At 48.3% G+C, this 21,725-nt stretch overlaps 9 protein-coding genes across 9 annotated transcripts; 5 read left to right on the top strand and 4 right to left on the bottom strand.

Annotated features, from left to right (window-relative positions):
* Window positions 1-845: 845 nt before the first annotated feature.
* On the bottom strand, window positions 846-2,194 carry TREMEDRAFT_58111 (uncharacterized protein; the record flags this gene model as incomplete). The annotated part of the gene is made up of 7 exons (XM_007001079.1): window positions 846-867; window positions 986-1,185; window positions 1,261-1,376; window positions 1,440-1,471; window positions 1,572-1,644; window positions 1,808-1,897; window positions 2,122-2,194. The coding sequence occupies 7 exons, from the start codon at window positions 2,192-2,194 to the stop codon at window positions 846-848; spliced, it is 606 nt and encodes a 201-aa protein (XP_007001141.1).
* Window positions 2,195-4,361: 2,167 nt separating this feature from the next.
* Window positions 4,362-5,054, bottom strand: TREMEDRAFT_58110 (uncharacterized protein; the record flags this gene model as incomplete). Its single annotated transcript, XM_007001078.1, has 5 exons — window positions 4,362-4,437; window positions 4,481-4,644; window positions 4,726-4,841; window positions 4,921-4,936; window positions 4,992-5,054. 5 exons carry the CDS (start codon window positions 5,052-5,054, stop codon window positions 4,362-4,364), a joined length of 435 nt encoding a protein of 144 aa, XP_007001140.1.
* A 988-nt stretch (window positions 5,055-6,042) lies between these two features.
* TREMEDRAFT_58109 (uncharacterized protein) lies at window positions 6,043-6,402 on the top strand (the record flags this gene model as incomplete). The annotated part of the gene is made up of 2 exons (XM_007001077.1): window positions 6,043-6,221; window positions 6,258-6,402. 2 exons carry the CDS (start codon window positions 6,043-6,045, stop codon window positions 6,400-6,402), a joined length of 324 nt encoding a protein of 107 aa, XP_007001139.1.
* Window positions 6,403-7,221: 819 nt separating this feature from the next.
* Window positions 7,222-9,150, top strand: TREMEDRAFT_58108 (uncharacterized protein; the record flags this gene model as incomplete). The annotated part of the gene is made up of 8 exons (XM_007001076.1): window positions 7,222-7,290; window positions 7,369-7,425; window positions 7,577-7,677; window positions 7,723-7,984; window positions 8,083-8,421; window positions 8,515-8,628; window positions 8,760-8,833; window positions 9,087-9,150. The coding sequence occupies 8 exons, from the start codon at window positions 7,222-7,224 to the stop codon at window positions 9,148-9,150; spliced, it is 1,080 nt and encodes a 359-aa protein (XP_007001138.1).
* A 79-nt stretch (window positions 9,151-9,229) lies between these two features.
* TREMEDRAFT_55788 (uncharacterized protein) lies at window positions 9,230-10,585 on the top strand. The gene has a single exon (XM_007000980.1). It carries the CDS (start codon window positions 9,628-9,630, stop codon window positions 10,300-10,302), a length of 675 nt encoding a protein of 224 aa, XP_007001042.1. The 5' UTR covers window positions 9,230-9,627; the 3' UTR covers window positions 10,303-10,585.
* TREMEDRAFT_70599 (uncharacterized protein) lies at window positions 10,545-14,400 on the bottom strand (the record flags this gene model as incomplete). Its single annotated transcript, XM_007001926.1, has 12 exons — window positions 10,545-10,956; window positions 11,142-11,241; window positions 11,287-11,499; window positions 11,672-11,869; window positions 11,914-12,024; window positions 12,070-12,438; window positions 12,483-12,575; window positions 12,658-12,761; window positions 12,811-13,489; window positions 13,532-13,930; window positions 13,974-14,064; window positions 14,111-14,400. 12 exons carry the CDS (start codon window positions 14,398-14,400, stop codon window positions 10,628-10,630), a joined length of 2,976 nt encoding a protein of 991 aa, XP_007001988.1. The 3' UTR covers window positions 10,545-10,627.
* A 209-nt stretch (window positions 14,401-14,609) lies between these two features.
* TREMEDRAFT_70598 (uncharacterized protein) lies at window positions 14,610-17,330 on the top strand. The gene is made up of 14 exons (XM_007001925.1): window positions 14,610-14,949; window positions 15,041-15,174; window positions 15,230-15,513; window positions 15,557-15,634; window positions 15,685-15,709; window positions 15,755-15,930; window positions 15,975-16,055; window positions 16,102-16,198; window positions 16,249-16,425; window positions 16,470-16,553; window positions 16,643-16,664; window positions 16,710-16,787; window positions 16,898-17,044; window positions 17,150-17,330. Exons 1-14 carry the CDS (start codon window positions 14,710-14,712, stop codon window positions 17,177-17,179), a joined length of 1,653 nt encoding a protein of 550 aa, XP_007001987.1. The 5' UTR covers window positions 14,610-14,709; the 3' UTR covers window positions 17,180-17,330.
* Window positions 17,331-17,359: 29 nt separating this feature from the next.
* On the bottom strand, window positions 17,360-18,974 carry TREMEDRAFT_58104 (uncharacterized protein; the record flags this gene model as incomplete). Its single annotated transcript, XM_007001075.1, has 3 exons — window positions 17,360-18,123; window positions 18,309-18,464; window positions 18,725-18,974. The coding sequence occupies 3 exons, from the start codon at window positions 18,972-18,974 to the stop codon at window positions 17,360-17,362; spliced, it is 1,170 nt and encodes a 389-aa protein (XP_007001137.1).
* A 193-nt stretch (window positions 18,975-19,167) lies between these two features.
* On the top strand, window positions 19,168-20,162 carry TREMEDRAFT_55784 (uncharacterized protein). The gene is made up of 2 exons (XM_007000979.1): window positions 19,168-19,810; window positions 19,986-20,162. Exons 1-2 carry the CDS (start codon window positions 19,610-19,612, stop codon window positions 19,992-19,994), a joined length of 210 nt encoding a protein of 69 aa, XP_007001041.1. The 5' UTR covers window positions 19,168-19,609; the 3' UTR covers window positions 19,995-20,162.
* Window positions 20,163-21,725: the final 1,563 nt, after the last annotated feature.

The raw sequence follows: 21,725 nt of genomic DNA, 5'->3' as shown, positions 1-21,725 counted from the left end.
AAGAAAGTAATGCAAGCTGGTATCTGACAAAAGTAGGGAGTGTGGGTTAGAGAGGGTCGGGGAAAGGAATGGTCATAAACGGCGACGATCTGGTAAGACGATGACGTCTTTGTTTTCGTCATATCTTACGTTGAAAGATGAAAAGGGGGTGGGGAAGGGAGGGGGAGGTTCAATTGAAGAAGGACTCACATCAAGAGTATCTCTTTCATCATCCATATCATCCGAATCTCCTTGTGAAATCTTTGGATGTAACGGATGAGTTGGATCCAGTTGATCGTCCCGTAAATCAGCGTGTATACTCCTATGCCATGTGGATATGAATATAAATGTGTGACAGACGGCCCTGGAGTTGTACAATCACAAAGTCTGAGGCATCAAGTGGAGCAAACGGAATACGAGATGATCGAATAAACAACTCGTATGGCATTCCAAGTCTGACAAGAATGAGGCAAGATGAAGGGATGAAATGAACAAACACAGTTGAAACGAGAGGAAATATCTTGTAAACTCACCCAAGCGGTATGGAGACTAGATCCATCCATCGTCGTGGACTGTGAGGACGTGGCTGAGGGTGTCCGAGAACGATCTTGGTTTGTGAGGTGAACAGGCGTTCGTGGTGGATATGCAAAGGTTTGTGTTTGTCGTTGGTTTTCAAGATGAGGGAAAGGAGGTGGAAGGTCGTGAAGATAGTTCTCTCATTCCCTTCTCCAACTCTCCCCCTTGTTCGTCGGGACGATCACCCCGTTGAATTCATCTCTGTTCTGGTCGGAAAAGGCTCTTCAATCAATAATTGTGTAGCTCAAACGGAAGCTTTGAAGAAGAATGCTCCCCATTGATGGTGACGTCTACCGGTTCCCGTTCGGTGTTCTGAACCATCAGTACTGTAATATACACAAACGGGGAAAGGATATCGGATCAAGATGGAACTGAGAGTGACTTGTGATAACATCGAAATGTCAATGGAGAAGTATCGAACGATACACACGAAAAAAGTGTTACTGATAAGCGCGCGATGGGGGACGACTTATCTTTTAAATTCTGAACCTCTTTCACGATGTTCTTTCCACATTTCTCTACTTGTTCAAACAATCCACCAAGGTGGTCTGACACCAAATTGTCTTTCCCACGCGCGACCTTGTTCCAATCAATGAGTAGAATGTTGAGATCTTTGTTGATTCTCTCAAGCTGAAGAGTCAGTTGAATCCGTTCTCGATATGACATGTGTTATCAGGGATGAGAAAAGCGACATGGAAAGCTGACTTTACAAGTATGTACCAAAGGAGATCCCGAGAGCGATTTGATCGATTTGATCGTTTTGATCCTCATATCGGATCTGAGAAAAGGCCAGAGACCGTTTAGGGCATTGCCCTGGTTCGCTGTCGGTTAGTCAGAGACAATGAAATAAACAAGAAGCAAGGACTGGCCTGAAATTCACTGACGCTTTTTACCACGGTGATGATACCAAGAAAGTCTCGAACGTAGCAGATGTTTGATTCTGACCTTGGCCTCAACAAGTCCAACCTCTCCTCATCATGTAGAAGTTTCACGGTCACCAACCGCGAAAGACTGACAACGTCCGTATTCTGTTCATCCTCAAGATTTGAACTATGAAGGCGTTATTTGACATGACGATCTCGAATGCATCTGAAGAGAGTACTGAGATGAAAAACGAAGGTATTGTGACGTTGCATTCCTCAAGCTTCAACAGCGTTCACCGTTGGTCAGTAGCGTACAGTACTTGTAAACTACTGGTAATAGAGTATTCTTCTCTTGAGGCGTAGCTGCGGTTTGAGATGTAAGTACTCACTGATATCTTCGTGAAGAAAGGTACAGCCGTCATTCATTTCTTCCTCAACCCTTCTTTCAAACTCTTCAACCCTTCTATCAAATTCTTGAACTCTTTGGTCAAGTTTTCTACTTTCTTCTGAGCTTCATCTCGGTCCTCCACCGCACGATCACGTTCTAACTTGGCGAGTTCACATCGACACTGCATCATCTCCATTTCCCATTTAAGATCTACTAGAGTCATATTATCTTGCGCATGGTTCGATGACTCCATCTCCTTTATGACCGACCTCGCGAGATCTCCTCCCAGCCGCTTCGAAAGAGGTGTTGACTCACGATCGCCCGTCGCCTTTCGTTTCCCCAAAGTAGTTGCAACAAGTTTGTGAAGCTCGCTCTCAATTTGCTGCATGCTGGTCCAAAATTCAGCGTCGATCGTATCAATTTCTTCAGCTAACGCGTGGCTGATGGGAAAGGGGAAGGAAGTGAATCGTTGCTTTGATGATGGTCCATCTCGATCATGCGGCGCACCGGAGGTTCTCCAATGGAAGAACAAAGACGTTCGTTTGACATAATTTCTGACATGAGGTATCAACAGTGTTAAGTACTGTAGGGGTATCTGTTATGATACGGATGCATGAAGAGAGAGGAAGCGGTAGCTAAGTTTCTACGGAAGTAAATTGACCTATCGCCGTTATCTCCGATACCTTGGACAGTACTCAGACTAGTGGTTCGGGGTTGTGGTGGTTGGTGACGGATAGGGGTTCGGTGATGGTGAAAGGAGGGTCGATGATGGTGGTTGTCAGGGATGTTACGACATGGTTCGTGACAGTCGCCCCCTCCTTAGGTGCGAGCGTCCTCGTGAGCTTGGTATGCATGTAATGATGAAAAAGACACTCAGCGGGTTACAGGAAATTAATCGCTTCTGCCACCCTCTGTACACTGGTCTTGAAACCATGTGTTTCACCTATGTACCTTTGAAAACAAGGTTTGAAGGGTAACTAATGGTCTCAGCCTCGTCAACTCACACCTTGACAACGCTTAACGATAAGTATCGTCAGCCACAGCCCACAATCCAAGAATTCCCATGGACAAGCTGACTGGAACCTCTTTCTCACTACCTTACACATTGATCCATTGAATCTTAAGAGCATTCCTGATATCAGCATGAGTAAACGCATTTCCCCGAATAACAGCAGTGATAGTGTGGCCGATTGGGATGTTGTGGAGATCCTTGAAGAGAGACGATGTGGACTTTCGAGCCAATATTTGGTCAGGTGGGACGGTTTCGATGATCAAGGGCTAGAATGGAAGCCAACCTGGGTCCACGCAGCTGATTTCTCACAACCGCTATTGGAGGCATGGAGTAGGCAGAAGGTAAAGGAAAGATATCAGAGAAATAAAGATCGAAAAAGAAAAAGTAGTAGTAGTAGTTGTATTGTCGTGGCCTCTCCAGGACAGGCCGCTGAGACAAGTAGAATGGCTCAAAAGCGAAGACTAGGTGGGTTGTCCGGCCTCGACACCAAGATCGATGCTAACTCACCAGGATCATCTAGTCTCACTTCTTCATCAGGCAGTAAGTCATTCATTCATTCATCTCACAATGGCATGAAGTCTAATATCACAGACAACTTCCGCTGTCTGTTTAATTGCGACATACACCCCTCTTCATTACAAGAATGTATCGAGCACCTTCAGTCCCACATTAATCACAACCCTTCTGATTGTCACGAACTACGTCGTAACATCCCTGACAACCACCATCACCGACCCTCCTTTCACCATCACCGACCTTCCTTTCACCACCACCAACCCCCACTCGAACCACTGAGACCAACTACGGCGAAGTTACGAGAACCAGGAGGGGATTTGTCACGATAACCCCGCCTAGCGGAGAACTACGGCGAAGTTAGGGGAAGGGAACCGAGGGAGAGCAGAACAGGGGAAGTTAGGCGAAGTTAGTCAAAGTGAGCGGAGAAGGATATCGGGGATATGACGAGGTACGGCGAAGTTGAACAAAGAGGACTGAGCGTGAGGCAGTGCAGGAGTTGAGGGACGTTCTATGAGAAGAGAGGAGTAGTATAGATAGTTTACAGATCGCTGAACTTCTTCAGCGATCCTTGATTGTTGTCAGTAGCGAGAGATATATTCAGTAGCTACAACCTTCGAGTTAAGGAGAGCTACCACCGAGTAGTTCAACGTACTACGGCGAGGTTAGCCGCAGTTCATCAACGATCATCTTATCATTTACCACTCGACGTATCACTACGGCGAAGTTAGCCGTAGTTCCTCGACGAGTACCCTGTCTTAGTGAGACATCGACGCCCCACTACGACGTAGTTAGCCGAGGTTTGTCGACCGTCGGTCAGTAGAGAAGAAGAAACGACGATTGTGACACTGATGCTCAAACAAACCCGTCTGGCCAGCGAACTACTCAATAGATCAGCCGCTCATCATCACTAAACTTCCTTTTGCATGTCTTGTCCTAAAAAGACTTCATCATCGGTATCAAATTTTCACGTTCGACTCCGGCAATTGACGTATAGAAGTAATCGGGAAGAGACAAGGTTGATGGCAAATTAGGATTCAGACGGAGGGGAAAAGATTGTGATAGTTGGCAGGTGACAAGGTGAAGTCAGACGGGGCGACAATGGACTATGAATAGGCAAGAAACATGCAACATCAAATATGTACTCACAACTTGTCCGAAGCTTCTCTCTTTCTCCTGACCTTTTGGAGGTGCTCAAAGTTGCACAAGAGAATGGGGAGCTTGTCCAAGTTGCCAGCGTTGGGAGTAGGGGACCAGAGAGCTCTTTGACCAGCTTGACCCCTCAATGTCAAATGTATGTCTGGAACACATTTCTGGACTGATTCATCTGCCCACCATCAAATGCGCATCACTCGACTGTTTGTTGTGATTGAAGAGAAGGAAGAATGACTTACCATCTTACGATAAGCGTTGGTTCTTTCCCTGCAAGCTCTGGTAGCTTCCTTTGAACCTTCGGATCGAATCTCTTTCTTTCCATGTTCGTTCCTGTTCGATTTCGAGTGGTTAGGGTCTAAATCGTGTTTGCGTTTCGGTACAAGATGAAGAATGAGAAACGGCAATGAGACCAAATCGACACAGATCTAGCCTACGGTATTGCCACCGTACCTGCCACATTGCCGCGCTATTGCTATTCCCGCATAATCCCTCGTCTCCAACACACTCTACACATCTTCTCTTCATGCATTCTGCTCCATCTACATCTGACGGCTCGTAATCTTTTCATGATGTCCGCCTCCAGGGAGGCCCTCCGGCTTGTTGATAAGGCTGTTTTGGTGTTTGAATGTACATTGTGAGCATGTTCCTTTCATCACAATCATGTCACCACTCATCACCCCGAGGCTGCCTGCTCCCCCTTAGTCTCTGACCAATTCTGCACCACACCATGCAGTAGAGGCAACAACACTTGTGCTTAGGCTGACAGAGCTTTAGTGTCACGAGACATACTGACCAGCATATGCACGATATAACAGTGCCCAACGGAACAGTGATCTAAACCACTGCGACGAAAAGGCCTATTAATCGGCGGTTAACACTACCACCGATCGCTGGTTAAATACCCTTCCCCGACTTTCGCTCGACTTGTCACACACTTTGTGACATTATGCACTCTCTTGGGCCCCCGCTTTGGGGCCCCGACAAGGGGACCCCGCTTGGGCCCCCACACTTGGGAAGGGTACGATAGACCGAAAACTTACTCCGAGAGGGAGGTTTTCCAAGTAGGGCCTGGGTTACCCCCGGCACCGTCCGGGGAGTCGAACCCAGGATCCTACCCGTAACCGCCGATTAATCTGTCACGAGACATACTGACCAGCATATGCACGATATAACAGTGCCCAACGGAACAGTGATCTAAACCACTGCGACGAAAAGGCCTATTAATCGGCGGTTAACACTACCGCCAATCGCTGGTTAAATACCCTTCCCCGACTTTCGCTCGACTTGTCACACACTTTGTGACATTTAGTGACAAATATTCCAAAGTGAGTTCCTTCTCCTCAACCCTTGACTAGCTTCTCGCTGATTTCTAGAGTGAGTTACACATCACTCTTCTCAGGAGGGAATGTGCAGTTAACCTTGGAAGAGGCCAATAGCTGCGACGGTCTAATCACATGGGACGGGCATCGTGCTGTCCGCCTCTTCACGGAACCCACACACAACCTCCAGATGTTAGTAGTCCCCGGTTTCTTTTTTCTGACCCCTCAACACCTGTCATGCTGTCAGTCGACGCTCACAATGTCCGTCCTTCGAAGATACTCCAGAGCCTGACCAATCATAGCCTTGCCACCGACCTGTGTTACTCCGGTGGACGACATGGCTTAGAGGCCATCAGTCATGTAGGAGCGTTTTGGGTCATTGTGGGTAATGCGTTGAATGTCCCGACTGTTCCAGAGTGAGTGCCATTCTGGCTGGCTGATTGATCGCTTAGGGTTAGGGTGGTCCCATCGACATTTGTCACTGGTAACGCTTTCATGGTCGACCCTTTGGATGAGAAGATTACAAATCTAGACAATCCACAATTCACTCCTCAAGAAGATGCTGCGATTAGAACTCCTTTCCAGGTCTCAAAATGAAAGGAGTTCTAATCTCTCATCCAAGGTGTACAAAGGGTCACACAGGTCAAAGATGTTGGTCGTCATCCTTTTCAGGCAGCTCTTCAACTCTTTTTTTTCATCCACACTAGCCAAATCTTGGCTGCCAATCCAGCCAGATGTCAGTGACCAACGCCCGGTTGATAGCTGTGTTGGCTGTATGTACTGCTGGTTCAAGGAGTCAAACACCGCTTGAGCTGATGCACAATCCCTTGAACCACTGGTACAGTCTTGCCTTTTCCAAAAGGGCTGCAAATGTTGAGGTACATCATCAAACCACTGAAAGCATGTTTCACTCTTGAGTTGTTTAAAATCATCAGGGGTGAATCTCTCAAATACTTTAGCTAGATCGTCGACCACCTTACGTGTTTGTGCCAAGCTAAGGATCTGCAGCTTGATTGAGCTGTGGCCGATAGGAACACTCCCAAAGAGGCTCAAACCCCAGATTTTGTTGCTCAAGAGTTTGAGCCTGGAGAGTACATCATCTGTGTGGCAAGAGTTTTGCACTATCAGCACCGAGGCAGGTTCCATGATGAATTCTATCTTGTGAAATGGGGTTCTAATGACAAGGTGGTACGGCAAGGAGATGAAAACATTTTGGGAATGGGACAGAAGTCGTTCTCATAAGTTGTGCGGATTTGGAAAGTTGAACGGAGGAGCACCACCCAGGCGAGTTCCGTGCGTATCACTCGCTTTCGCCACACTGGGAGTGCCACAGTGTATTGAAAGGAGCCCCGCATCGCCTATTCGAACTCGACAAATTCCACCTTTCATCTCTTCACTACTACTCGATTAGGCAATATGGCCGAGACCTGGGGTAATCTAGCCCACGCTATGAGGGAGAATTATGATCAGTACGGGGTGGACGAAGTGAGCATTTCTCCGCCCTTCTCTCTGGTATCTTTCGGGAATGGACTAACGAATGTTTTGGAGGCTGATGTCTGACAGTACTATCAAAGAGTTTCATCGACTTATCGTAACCCTTTCATGCCTGGTATCAAGAAAGTATGTCCAAGATACATAAGTTCTCTCACGTCCGATATCTCACGGTCTAGCACTGCTTCGCTTACTCCGTGGGAAGAAGATATCACAGATCTCACACTACATCACCGCCTCGTCTATCGCCGTGGGAAGAATTTTCGAGAACTGATCTCAGGTTTTATGGGCGTTCATGAATCGATGGTGGGAAGCTGAAGGTCGTGAGATTTTCGCTTCTTCTGGACGATCGGTCGATGTTCTGGACATGGCGGCTGGTAGGTGAGCCACGAAGTTCTAGACTTTCAGACGGGCTGATCGGTACAGTGGGGAAGCTACTCTCTGTCTCTCGGAATGGGCGTCCAATTATTCAGATACATCTCATCCCCTGCCCTCACACTCATCGATCGCCACCCGTTCAGATGTAGCAAATACTTATCCTTCATCGACAGCAGGTCCTGGTCGTCAAAATCGGGCGTTCATACCTCCTAACGCTCGACGGGGGAAAGGGAAAGAGAAGGAATTGTTCTCATCCACACCTCCGTCATTACCACCTTCTTTCTCATTTCAGATAACGGCCACTGATCCTGTGAGTTACTTTTAAAGAGTCGCACTCCAACTCATTTGTCAAATATCTTAACAATCCCCCGCATCCATATCATTCGAGCGAATATAACTGACGGTCAGTACACAGGCCCAGCATACAAAACTCGGACAGGTAGAAATTGCTTCTCACTCTCCTTCTCTGATTTGGCATCGGGACACTTGCCTCTTCTGAATGATGACTTGCACAAATATGACCGACTACCGACGAGGATATCCACAGAAGCGAGTGAAGATACCCAAGGGAGGCGACCGATCGTCGGTGTACATGAGCGTGACGAAGGGAAAGCAATATGGGAGATGATCATCTGTTCTTTCGCCCTTCACCTCGTACCTTCCACCAGCGAACTATGGGCGTTGCTATCTGAGTTGAGTACAAAAGCCAAATGGTTGGTGGTGATTGCGCCACATAAAAAGCCGACTGTGAGTGATTCTCTCTCATGTTTTCATTGATCCCTATCAGCTCAAGTGAGGAAGCGAAGAAGAAAGACCAAGGAGAACGCGCACTGATGACAGATCAAAGAAACATGGGGATGGACAAGATGGGATCTAGCTGCATGGCAATCAGCAGGTGAAAAGGTTTACACAGCTGGGGGACGAGATGAAGAAGAGGAAAGCGGATTGGAGTTGGTCCGTGAAAAGTTAGACTTTCATTTGCATCTCCCTCCATCTCCAATTTCCTTTTCCATCTTGTCACATGATCGGTCGTCGCGGCGGGATCCTGGCAGTCACATGATAAGCGATTAAACGACCACTGACAGCAAGGGTCCGACTGCGGGTGTATCGATCCACTGATGCTTCACTTGAGTGACTACCCATTAAGTACCGGTGAAAAGTGGGTGTCCCCGCGAGCCTATTTCTCAAGTGAATGAGCATGAGCGACCAACGAACATCCGAAAGTGGTAATTTATCGGACGACCTTAAATTTCCATCGTTTCGGCCTTGCTCCATCTCACCCTCCCCTCACCACTGCATCATGCGCTCAAGACCATGCATGTGCTCGGTGGTGCGACTTGCTGACTGTCTCATATCAGCGGTAGAAGAGCAGACCTCTGTCCACGTGTGTGCCAAATGGGCTGAAGGGAAAGGCAAGCCCTTGGGGCTTATGGACGCGTCTCCCGTCACGTCATGTCTCCTACCCGTGGACCCTGAACGTACAAACGAGAAAAGTTTGTATGTTGGCCACATGTCATACTTTCTTCCTTTTCTTTTCTGACCATTCAACATTCACCATTCGGGGCGGGTGCTTTTTCGTCTTTCTTCTTTGATCTTTTGACCTTTGGTCTTTCACAAGTACTTGAATATTCGTACAGTCCATTTTCACGGTGCCGCTGTGCCCATCTTTCCTTCCCCACTTCTCTCCCTTTGGTCTTCGAGGCTGGTCCCTTTGTCTCAAAACTCGAGCAGTGCTCTTTCGACGCCCCACTTTTAAACTAAACTTTCTTCGAGCAGGACTCGATTATAATTCTTTCTCATATCTCGTTGTGACTCTTCTCTTCGTCTGACCCTAGTGGTCTCATCTCATCAACTCAGCCATCTCCTCCATCTGCACTTGGTGCGACGTAGCACGACATCAACCTGAACAGCGATCTGAACATTATCGAGCCATCAAATCATCATACATCGGAAATGACGATTCCAACGGTGGTGATAACACCTTGTACACCTCAAACCGCTACTCCACCTTCACCCAATCCTCTTATCCCACGCTCAACAACATGGTCTCATTATCCGACCATCCCTTCCTCTCATTCCATACCACATCAACCTCATCTTTCTTCACTTCATCAGAATAATCGAGAAACATCCAATATTGACAAACCAATAGACACCAGAAAACAATCTACCATGAATAACATACAATCATTCGATCGATCATTCCTCTTTCCCGCTCCAATTCCTCGACATTCAAGAAAAAGACAAAAGAAAAGAGAACATTCTTTTCTACCCTTTTTATTCTTCGCATTGACCATCATTCTTGTGATTCTCAGTTCAGCAATGATTCCGAGTCATATCGCTCAAATGGAGGAACGTTCGTTCGGTTTTGGGAGATTCACACGATCACTAGGGAATGGAGAGATGGAGGGTAAGAGGGCTGCTATGGTCGCTCTGGCTAGAGCTAGGTCGGAGGGGTCAGGTTTAGGTCTATCAAGAGGGGTAAAGAAGGAGGGGCAAGACAGATCTTGGAGGTTATACGGTAGGAAAGTAGCGGAGGGAGGCAAGAAGGCTGGGAGGAGGAAGGATCTGTTTAATGAGGGTGATCGGGTAGGATTAGGAACGATGGAATTGTGGGATTTCCATTAGATGGTATGGCGTGTTTTTATATTTTACCAAGTGGCGAGATGGTATGTTATGTCATTTAGGAGGAAGTGGAAGCGGGTTGATTTGTGTATCCGCAAAGAATAAGGATTTGCTGAATGGAGATTTGGAGTGCGAATGGAGAATGGGGAGTGGGATGGGAATGGGATGGGAATGGGATGGGAATGCGGAATGGGATGGGAATGAGGCATGAGGGTGAAAGGGGATTTACATGAACAATTACTGTTCATACGACGACCATGCATATGAACGACCACTTGACAAATGTTCCAACGTTTATCCAAAACCGCAACCCGATTGCATGTGATCATCACGCCGGAACCGCCCGTCGTGTTGCTTCTCCTCTTTTATGAGAACACACAGGACATCCACCTACCCTCACTCTGACAGCGGCGGCATAAGACAACTTTGCTCCCAATTCTCTTTGACGCGTTCGAACACTTTTACCCCTGTCACCGGAAAGTAAATGGGAGACCGCTGCGTCTTCTCTCACAGGCAGCTCGACGTCGGCGTTGAGTAATGAGCAAGTGGAGTGAACCATGTGTTTACATAGGTAACCCAGTGTAGGGACGATAGGGGAAGATGAAGAGGGTGAAGAGGGAAAGAGGGGGAGTTGACAAAAGTCACATGTGCTTGATACTGTTTATCAGCTCTCATCTTGCAGTTTCATCTCTTCTTTCTTTCCAATCACTCTCACACGGACTTCTTATCCAATGATCAGTACACTGGGGGAGGGGGGGGGGGGGGGGAGGAATGGTCATTATGCAAGATTGCCTTTGAAGACATAGCCGTCATAGCCGTTCACAAGCGCTGAACACACTCACGAGAACCTCGAGCGCTACCAGTCTGACCCTTTTGCAAGTCGGTAGCTAAAAAGCTGCAATCGCTATTCAAAACATGTCTACACCCATCCAATAACGAGACCTAAGTGATCAGCATTCTTGCACTGACTAGAAGTACATGACTTACCTGTAGATTTGACGCTTGAAGGATCTTCACCAAAGCAGGTTTCAGACCAGGAATCTCCATACCGTCTTTGATTCTGCGGATCAAACGAATGGGATTGATCTCAGCTCCGACGTGCTCGAGAAGGGCGCGTATGAAATCTGGTCGGGTTTCAGAGTACGATAAAAGATCTTCCCATAGATCTTCATCGGCTTGTTCACTAGCGAACTCGATGGCCTATGTGTCAGTCACTGAGCGAAGCGCGACATGCGACGGAGAACCACGCTGACTATCGTGTACGCCTGGTCCACACCAATCTCGGAAATCTCATGACTTACAGGAAGTTGCGCGAGCTGTGAAGGTAGATGTAGAGGGAGTATGGGAGGGATCGGGGAGAGAAGAAGTGTACCTTTTTCACATCCCCTAGCCGTTCGATAATCAACATCAGGGCCTGTTTATTGTTACCCATCCGTCCTAGCAGGAACACCATCTCATCCACATAATCTCGACTCTTGCAGATATTCAAAGCTTTTTCGAGATCGTAAAAGTTGCTCGCTCGAAGGAAAGGCATGAGCTTCTCTCGATCATAAGCCGCACACAGTTCGATCTGCACGTCAGTCAGCTCCTCCTTACCGACAGAAGAGAACTGACCATTCTATCTGAGTAAGGCAGAATCAATTGTGAGTCCTTATCGAACAAGGTGTCAAGGTACATGTATAGATACTGTGGTCGAACCTCGAGCTGATGGACCACTCGATCGATCTGACATCCATCAGCTGGCTCTCAGGAGGGGGACAGAGTACTGACAGGTATAGAATGGGTATGATCCACCAGCAGCTGAATGGCAGCTCCATGCTTGCCCTTCTCTGCATTTGGATTTTCTTGCTGGGTGTGTGTGACGCGTTCTTGATCAAATTCCACAAGCAACAGCGCTTGGTCTTGAACTGCTGAGAAGAGGTTGTGTTCCCTTATCAGATCGAAGACGTTCAGCTTTCGCAGACGGAGGAAATATGGAAGAGCCTTCGCAGGTTGACGAGATAAAATGTGAAGCTCGCCCATACATTCCAGAAGAGTGGGGTCATCCTTAGTCGCTTGGAGCTCGCCTTGAACAGCAGACATGACCGTACCGATGTCGTAGACGTCGGCTGGCCAGGTGGTGAGAATTTCCAGCAACAGCTATCAGTGTCAGCTGAAGGTTACCAGCAATATGTGGAGCTGACCAGTCTATCGTTGACGACCAAATAACCTAGGATCATCTCGTACACCGGTCTACTCAGCTGAGGCTCTTTGGTCGGTATCAAAGGTATGATCGCCTGATCCATCAGCTTGCCGCATTGTCGCACGATATGATCAAGGTGTCAAGGAAGCTCGAGGTGTCGGGAATTGTGTACATACGCTCAATTGATGTTTCTGCACAAAGATGTAGACCCAGGTTTCCCAGCCCTGTCTGTCGCTTTTGAGCATTTTAGGTGCCAGATTTGCTGCATGCGTATAATCGCCTACTAGGTGAGTTACAGTGATACATGACGGGTGAGGTAGCTCGCTCACCTCGCTCTACCAGATGTCGCATGTACTTCAGACCTATCGCCTTCACGTCCAGAGCCGCTCCATGTTCCTCCTGCATCACTTCCGCCGCAGTCAAAGCCTCCTCGAATTTCTCTCTCTCGACTAGCCATTCCACATGATCCGCATCATCCCTCGGTCGCACCACGATGACATCCGACGGACTCAGTACGAAGAATACCTCTTGGTCCCGCCTCGACTTGACCAACGAATAGTCGTTACATCCATTCATGTGGAAATTCGACAATTGCAGCTCATCCGCAGATACCTCCTCGCCATTCTGTATCAGCCGAAGCTCCGGAGGGTTGGCAGCTTTGCGCCTCTGCTCCGCTCGATCCTGGGTTGCTTCATTCTCGAACGTGTCCGGAGAAATATATGCTAAAACCATATAAGAAGACTGATATTGGGCGATACCAGAAATCATGCAGTCGACTTGATAGTCCGCAGTCAATTCGATCGAGAGTATTGGAGGTCCGATAGATGCTGTTGGTCGAGAGCGAGACCGAATGCGGACGACTTTTATGTGGTCGGCCCAAGCTATGAGAAGGGTAGTGTCGTCTTTCCAGACCAACGTGCATCGAAACAGCTCTGCTCTTGGTGCATTGGCTCCACGGTCTATGTAGCCTATACGTGTTTCACTTGCGGTATCATAGATTTTCACGCCCTAACGGTCAGTCGACTAAGCTACGTCCTATGAAAGACTCGCCATGTCATTCGCCCAAGCAATGAGGCTACTTCTCCATTCGATTGCCCATATTGGTCCTTCACCGGAATGCAGAATTTGCTCCTTGTACCCCAGCCAGCCCTTCTCCTGCAGTATCAGATTACCGGCCATTCCTCCGCATACGAATCTACGTGTGGTCTTCTTGGAAAATCCAGGTTCCAAAGCTATAGCGCGCATAGGTCTCTTGTAGTCGAAAGCGTATGACTCAGTACTTGTGATGGAATGAATGACTACCCGTCCTTCGAAACTCGCCGTAGCGACAAAATCATTCTCTTCGTCCATCCGGAGACACGTGATACTGGCTGCATGAGGTCGGAAGGAGTTGACCTTGGAGCCTTCGTAGCTCAACACATGAACCATACCGTTATGTGTGCCCAGAGCCTGCGGGGTGAGCTCCGGCTGTTTCACTGTTCATTGGACTCACAATGACCCGGGGAGAGATGTCTATAGCTGAAGCAGTGTCTTTCGCCAATATTTCTGGTATCTGACCTTTTAGGCGACTATACTTGAGAGCTCTACATATGAGTGGGGTTTGATACTATGAATACAAAGAAGATTTACGGCTCTTCTTCCTCGGCATCATCCTCACTTTCGTCATCCTCACTCTGGACACCATTGATCCTTCCGTTTGAATCGTCCGTCGGATTGATTTGCCGCGGCCGAGGGGACATGCTTCGACCATTCCTCGCCTCTATCGATTGAGCTCGTTCTTTGCCCTTGCGTGAGGGGGTAGACGAAGAGATGGTTCCCGAGCTGACGGAGGGCGTTCTGGACGGTCCCGCTGATTCAGGACCTCTACCTGGCTCTGGAGTGGTAGAGGAGTGATCCACCGCTTGTTCGTGAGAGGTCATGGTGACAAGAGTGAAGGTACTCAAGCATAGATATACCTACCGTGCTATACGAATACGAGTAACGTGACTGAGGGAGGGGTCAACTTAAACGACCCCCCCCACTTTTTGCCCATAAGAAGCAACCGGCTATGCTCGGACCGAACGCGGCCCCTTTCGACCCCTTCCACCCCTTCCTCCATAGCATGGAATAGCATCTCCATCAGTACATGACCATATTTAAGCCATCACTCGTCTCACTTTGAGCTCATCAGAGCAGTCTATCGCTTCTTTTCGGCTTATGAGCAGAACGTAAGACTGAACCATCCCAATATGCTTCGTTTCCCCAGCTTGAGACGGGGTCCCTTGGGCTCGGTCAGGTTTGCTATGACTGCGGCTTCATCGTCCCCTAATCTCTCATCACACAAGTACTCTGCCTTGGGTCTACAAGCGGCCGAACAAGTCAGCTCCAAATGGAAAGGTACCACGGCGGATGGTGGGACTACGAAGAACTATATTGGAGGGGAATTCTTGGATAGCAAGGCTGATAAGTGGTTAGAAGTCAGAGATCCCGTACGTCACCTTCCTTCTCTTTGGCTATTATGATGGCATCATCATGCCCGCTATCAATGGAAAACCTTTGACTTGATAGCTTACCAGTTAGTCCACGCAAACTGTGGTGAACAGGGTGCCAGAGACAACAGAGCATGAGTTCAACGCTGCTGTCGACGCAGCCTCTCAGGCTTTCGAATCTTGGTCAACCTCCAGTATACTCCGCCGTCAACGGGTCATTCTAGAGTAAGCCCTCCAACCTACCCATACAAGTCGTTCTTGATCCGCTTATATCACGCAGACTACAACACCTCATACGACAACATATCCCCGACATTGCCAAATCTATCGTCCTGGAACAAGGCAAAACCTTTGCCGATGCCCAGGGTGATGTGAGTCGAGGTTTACAGGTGGTAGAGACGGCTGCGGCGATCACTTCGACTCTTCTAGGTGACAAGCTAGAGGTGTCCAAGGATATGGATACGTATTCTCGCAGAATGCCTCTTGGGGTGTGTGCGGCCATCACTCCGTTCAATTTCCCAGCGATGATCGTACTTTGGTCCGCCGCTTTGGCGACCGTGACGGGTAAGCTGTCATGCAACGTACATGATGACAGCTAAAAGGACAGGAAACACCTTGATTGTGAAGCCTTCTGAAAGAGACCCAGGGGCTACAATGATTATCGCGGAGTTGTGCGAACGAGCTGGTCAGCTTGACTTCATTCTTAAAGATCTGTCGTGATAGCTGACATATCAGGAATGCCTCCAGGGGTCATCAACGTGTGAGTGGAGTCATTTAGCTGGTACTGCATTTCCACTGATAATAGTGTTCATGGGTCAGCACCAACAGTGAATCGAATATGCGATCATCCCAAAATCAAAGCAATCTCATTTGTGGGAGGAGATCGGGCTGGAAAGCATATCTACGACCGAGCTAGTCCTTTAGGCAAACGCGTACAAGCGAATTTGGGAGCTAAGAACCACGCTGTTATCATGCCGGATGGTGTGTTCCCTCCATACTCCCATTGTCTAGCTGACGAATGACAGCAAACAAGAACCTGACATTGAACGCGATCGCAGGTGCGGCATTTGGAGCTGCCGGACAACGATGTATGGCTATCTCTGTAGGCAAGTACTCTCACTTTGACTATCGAGCGGGAGTTGAGTCGACTAGCTATCTTTGTTGGCGCTGCGCAGCAATGGATTCCAGACCTCATAGAACGTGCCAAAGAATTGAAAGTGACCGGAGGTTTCGAGGAAGGTGCAGATCTGTGAGTATGACTGGCCCACTTACTGGGAAACGTATCGCTGAGATGTTCAGTGGTCCAGTGATCTCATACGAAGCAAAAGAGCGAATTGAGCAGCTCATAGACACCGTTCAACAAGAAGGGGGAAGGATCCTTTTGGACGGTCGGGGTCGGGTTGTCCCAGAATATCCTGACGGGAACTTTGTCGGACCTACTGTGGTGGAAGTGACGACCGATATGTCGGCGTACAAGTGAGTTTTCCAGTAATCTCGACACACTCATAGCTGACACGTAGGAATGAGATCTTCGGTCCGGTACTATGTATCGTACCTGCAGAGACTTTGGACGAAGCCATAGAGATCATCAACGCGAACAAATAGTGAGTCTCCTCTACTCCCTTCTCCTCAACCTAGGGGCTGTGGGTTATGTGAAGCCTCTCAGGAATATGGAATCAAGCTGACGCAAAAGTGGCAATGGGGCTGCTCTTTTCGTACGTGAGAAGAGAAAGTCATGGAAACAGGGGACTGACTATCAGACTAACAACGGCGCAGCTGCACGGCACTTTGAGTTGACGGCGGAGCCTGGTCAGATCGGAATCAATGTGGCTGTCCCTGTGAGCATCCCCTGATCCTGGAGCTGACCCAATTTGTGGTCTGAGATAAGCTCAACAGAGTGACAGGACTGTGTCCGTCATCTGCGATCAATGCGGAAGCTCACGACCAGGTACCTCTCCCCATGTTCAACTGGTCCGGAAACAAAGGGTCTTTCCTTGGTGACATACCTTTCTATGGTCGGACCGGCTTGGACTTTTACACGCAGAGGAAGACCACAACTAGTCTGTGGCCATCAGGGGATGCCATTGGAAACAAGGTGAGTTAATTACATATCCTTCCCTAATCAGGCCTTTCAACAAAGTGGGACTTGAAAGGGGCTCGGCGACATCAAACGATGAAAGGAGACCGAGCTAATGTTCAGGCAACGGTTGCCATGCCTCAAATCAACTGATGTGAACCACGAGTAACTTAGAGTACCCGTGACGGGTACAAATACGATTTCACCATGATTGTAAATCTTCAAACGAACGTTAATCCTCAGTCATTCCATCATCTAAACATGTAACAACAATGTAAATAACGATGAATCTTTTAATGACAACATATGGACAATCTACAAACCTATATAAACTCATTCGGTGATCCCATGAATCTTTTTCAACTCTTCTTCCTTTAACCTAACATCGTTCAAATCCATTCTTCGCATCTGATTTTCTTCAACTAGCAACATGAACTTTGCTTTTGCCATCAACCATTTGACTTGCCATTTACTTCTTCCATAAACAGGTACTTCTCTTTCCGGATCATCTGGATCTGGTACCATACCGATTATAGGTGGTATATGTTGATACACGTTTCCTACACCTTCATCAAAATCGTCCAATTCAGAATTTATTTCTTCCTCTTTTCCCAATTCTCCTTCCCTGTTACCTCTCCTCTCTTCCCGATCTTCTGTTCCTACCATTCCTAAGTCACTTCCAGTCTCATCATCACGATCACGATTTCTCATCCGTCTTTCACCGTCGTCTCCTAATTCACGTTTCACACCCCTGACTTCAGATCCGACTCTAATTCCATCAGATCGAGGTTTTTTAGGTCGAGGTCCAGGTTGAGCTTTTCGAACACTTTCCAGAGCGTCTTCTTCAGCTGGTGTTGGAGGCCAAAGTGGATCGCGAGAACGAAGTGCCATGAGGGTAGGTGCGAGATCAGGATCAGACATTAAATCGATCATTCCTGGTGATGACCAGAATGAAGCGGAGTAGAGATTACCGGTCAAGATTTGGGAGGCGGGGCGGGGTGGGGGACCAGGACGTTTACGAAGATGAGAATCGGGACCGTGTAGTGATTTCAAATGTTTTTGCATGGCGTCGGATCGAGTGAAGGATTTACCACATCCTAGGGGTTAGTGAGATGGATCTATCTTTTACACACGTACCCCATGTGACCAGAAGTTGATCCTACGGAGTAGCCGGACATGAGAAGCGAGAGAGTAGCATCTAGTAACGGGGAGACTAAGTGAGGTACAAGCGGACGAAGGTATCGCCAAGACTGGAAGGGAATGAGATTATGGTAAAACTCACCAGGATGAGAACATGTATAAGGTCTTTCACCCGTATGTGCTCTAGTATGAGTGATCAAACTATGTCTCGAAGCTTGTTTTTGTCCCTTTCGAGGACAACCTCTCCATTCACAACGGAATCCTTGTTTGATGCTTCCTTGACCAACACCTACGTGATCTGATGGGGTCAGCTGATGTCATTTTTGTCATGTCGATTTGTATGACGACCATTGAGTTACGTCCTTCTCGATCGGACTTGGTCATCCACTTCCGGCTCATGGCTCAAGGAAGTCGCTTCTCTTGGGGTCGCCAAGGTGAAAGACAGTGAGAACGGATCACAGGGTACGCTGTTGGGATCGGTAGAAGTGAGGGGACTGGGTGGATAGGAGTAGTATCGTGGACAGGAGAGCAGAGAGACATCCAAGGAAAGTGACTCACCCGAATGCATATGCTGAACCAACTCTTCTCCCTTTTCAAAAGTCTTATCACATTCTCCCCACAAACATTTCACCTCTCCAGACCCTTGTACACCTTGTTCGAGATCCCCGACAGGTTGTTCCCCTTCCGCTTCGACGACCTCAGAAGGTGGGTCAAGCTCAGCCTCTATATCAGATTCGACATCCGGTTCGCTCCTCTTACGAGAACCACCGACTGAGAGGAGTTCGTCGATCTCGGCGTCGACATCCATGCTTGGGGCGATGTCCGTTTACAAGAGGTGACAATGGAGAGATGCGTTGTTAGAAGGAGAAAGTGGAAGAAGAATTCAGTTGGAGTTGTTTTATTCGGCCCTTCGGCGTCGGCCATGTATGGTCATTTTGGACGGAGGCGAGGAAGACAATGGTTGTCTCTCCTACAACTATAGTACTCTAACTTACTCTTCAGTTGACTTAGACAGCACAGGAAGGCAAGACAAAACTCAATTCTACCTTTACGTATTCACCCTTTCCCTGCCTACCAGATCATCCTCGGCTCTCACCCCCTCCAAGAACACACTTCAAAACAAGGTGAATTCGAGCTTCCATGGCACCGTCTGACCGAGAGACATCCCTTGTCTCACACCAACATCTCCCCGATTGGTCCTGTCTAGTTCGAACATCAAGTACAAATCAAATATCCTCCGCTACCCCAACCTGCTCCAGTTGACCGGTCGTGTCTGCTCCAACTGTCTTCACATATAGCATATTCACCCCATCGCCCATTCCCCCATCCCCCCCATCCGCCCTTCAATCATTCAAATTGACCGTCGCTCCCTCGACTCGATCAATCCCATCTTTAACACCTGCCGCTTTCGCTCGCTGCTGCCGGTGTAAAGGCGCTCGTATCATGTTTCCTCTATATTATGATCTCAATGGCACTCTCCAGTTCGCACCGGACAGTCACAAGACCGGCCACATCCCGTTACCGCCCTGGACGGGCGAGGAGACCGTCAACGAAACCGACAAGCTCAAATGGTGCGCCACCAATAAGTGCCATAGATGCTTCGACTATGATACAGGCCGAGTGAAGATTACGGTGTTTTCTCAGGTGTGTCATGATGACGGTCCTCTTCACCCCCTCTATGACAGTGTCGGCTTTTTGATCGCTGTCGTGAATAAGCTACAGAAAAGTGGACAGGGGAGGGAAAGTGGCAAGGAGAGGAGAAAACGAGGGTGGAATACGGGCATCGGTCTCTTTGTAATCGTCGCTAACTGAACTACAGTTCACTTAGACCATTCAACCCGTGGATTTCACAGGATCGCCGAGAGAGTATCGACTGCGTCTATTTGTCAACGAGTCTATTGGAGATACTAGACGAAGGATCCACCAGTCTTCGTGTAACTGGAATATTGAGGAATTGAAGGCCGCAACGGTCGGAGCATACGTCGAGCTCTTGTCCAAAGAACATCCCGCCACGCAATATCGGGCGGATGTTACCCCTACTGACAGCATGCTCTTCAGCGAGCAGGTAGCTGGAGACATCGCACGGCTCGACCTGGGGGAGTGGTGGGAGCAGTGCAGTCTTGATGCTGCTGTCCTGGAACTACTGTTACAATTGTGCTATGCGGCAGGCAAGAGACGGCGGGGAATTACGTTCTCCAACATAGCAGACTCTTTGTTCGAATCCATTCCTGAGTGAGGCTTATGATCAAGGTTCTGATGTTGATACAGTGTGCTCGGCGGGCGTCCAAGGCATCACCAATTATCGTACCGACTATTAGTCGATTTGGTTTCATGGAACACGGCTGCTGACATTCTATATGTATGAACTCATAGTGACATGCTGGAGGTCATACATTGTCTAATCGTTTGCATTTTGTCATTTGTAAGCCCTCTGACACCTAGCCGATCGGAGAATGGCTTATGATTGAAACAAATACTTAGATAGTGATCTTGCTTTCACACTGATCCCTCTTTCCAGGTCCTGGCTCCACATATCTTCGCAAGACCGGTCGTTTGCGGTATGAAGACTCGAGACACTCAGCAACCGTGAAAGCCACGGCACATTGTTCGATATCGAAAGCACGAGGATCTGATAGACTGTCATCGCCGTAGAACAACAGGTAGGCCTACTATTCATGTCCTCCTCGAACGTTTGAGGATCGGTACTTCTATCATAGACAAACCTCACTTCTCAAGAATGATTCTTTGACCGGTTAACGTTTCCCACTCGGCCTCTGAACCCACTGAACTCCAGGCCCATAGCGCTCCCTTCTTCATGCTACATGCTACACCAAGCTCCGCTCAGACCAGGTCTACTATATACCCTCTGGTCTCCCCGAGTTTCCAGCTTCCCACCTCTTCACTAGTCTACGTCCAACTACCCACTATCGCTACCCCAACAAGTCGTCTCGTTGCCGGTTGACAACATCCACTCGACAACTGTGGATCCGTGACACTGCGATTAATCGGCGCATTACTGATATGAGTTTCGTTGTCGACCATCGCCGTACTCTCAGTGATCTCACAGAAGTTCTCAACCTCGGCATAAGGGCGCTGAGGAGGAGACTGCAGGGGAAGGAAGGTACCGTTCTGCCCTTGACAGGGGAAGAGGTCATTGACGACCGCACTGTGATACAGTGGGCGGTATCAAGTCAATTTATCATTCAACCAAGTCAACAGACGGAGCAAGTAGATGTGATGTTTCATTCCCAGGTTCGTTGTCTTCCTTCAACCTCCAGTGGAGAAATTAAACCCCCTCTCCTCCTTCTAAACATTCACGCCGGCAAGTCACCTCGTCATGATATAGATTTTGCACTCTCGTTATCGATCACTCTGCTAATGCTCCAGGTCACGCTTGCCCTCCAATCGCCAGGGACTACAAGTGGTAAGCTTGAGACACATCAGCTCTGGGACATCCAGACAAATCTTGAATTTGGGCTACTCGACGATCACCGTCAAGAAAACCAAGACGTTCCAAACACTCGCAGATACCTAGCCACACTCGGTATAGAGTACGCCC

Source organism: Tremella mesenterica (assembly GCF_000271645.1).
Source record: "Tremella mesenterica DSM 1558 unplaced genomic scaffold TREMEscaffold_1, whole genome shotgun sequence".
NCBI lineage: Eukaryota > Fungi > Basidiomycota > Tremellomycetes > Tremellales > Tremellaceae > Tremella > Tremella mesenterica.
Note: the sequence above shows the minus strand (reverse complement) of the source record. Positions and strands in the feature narration are given on the sequence as shown.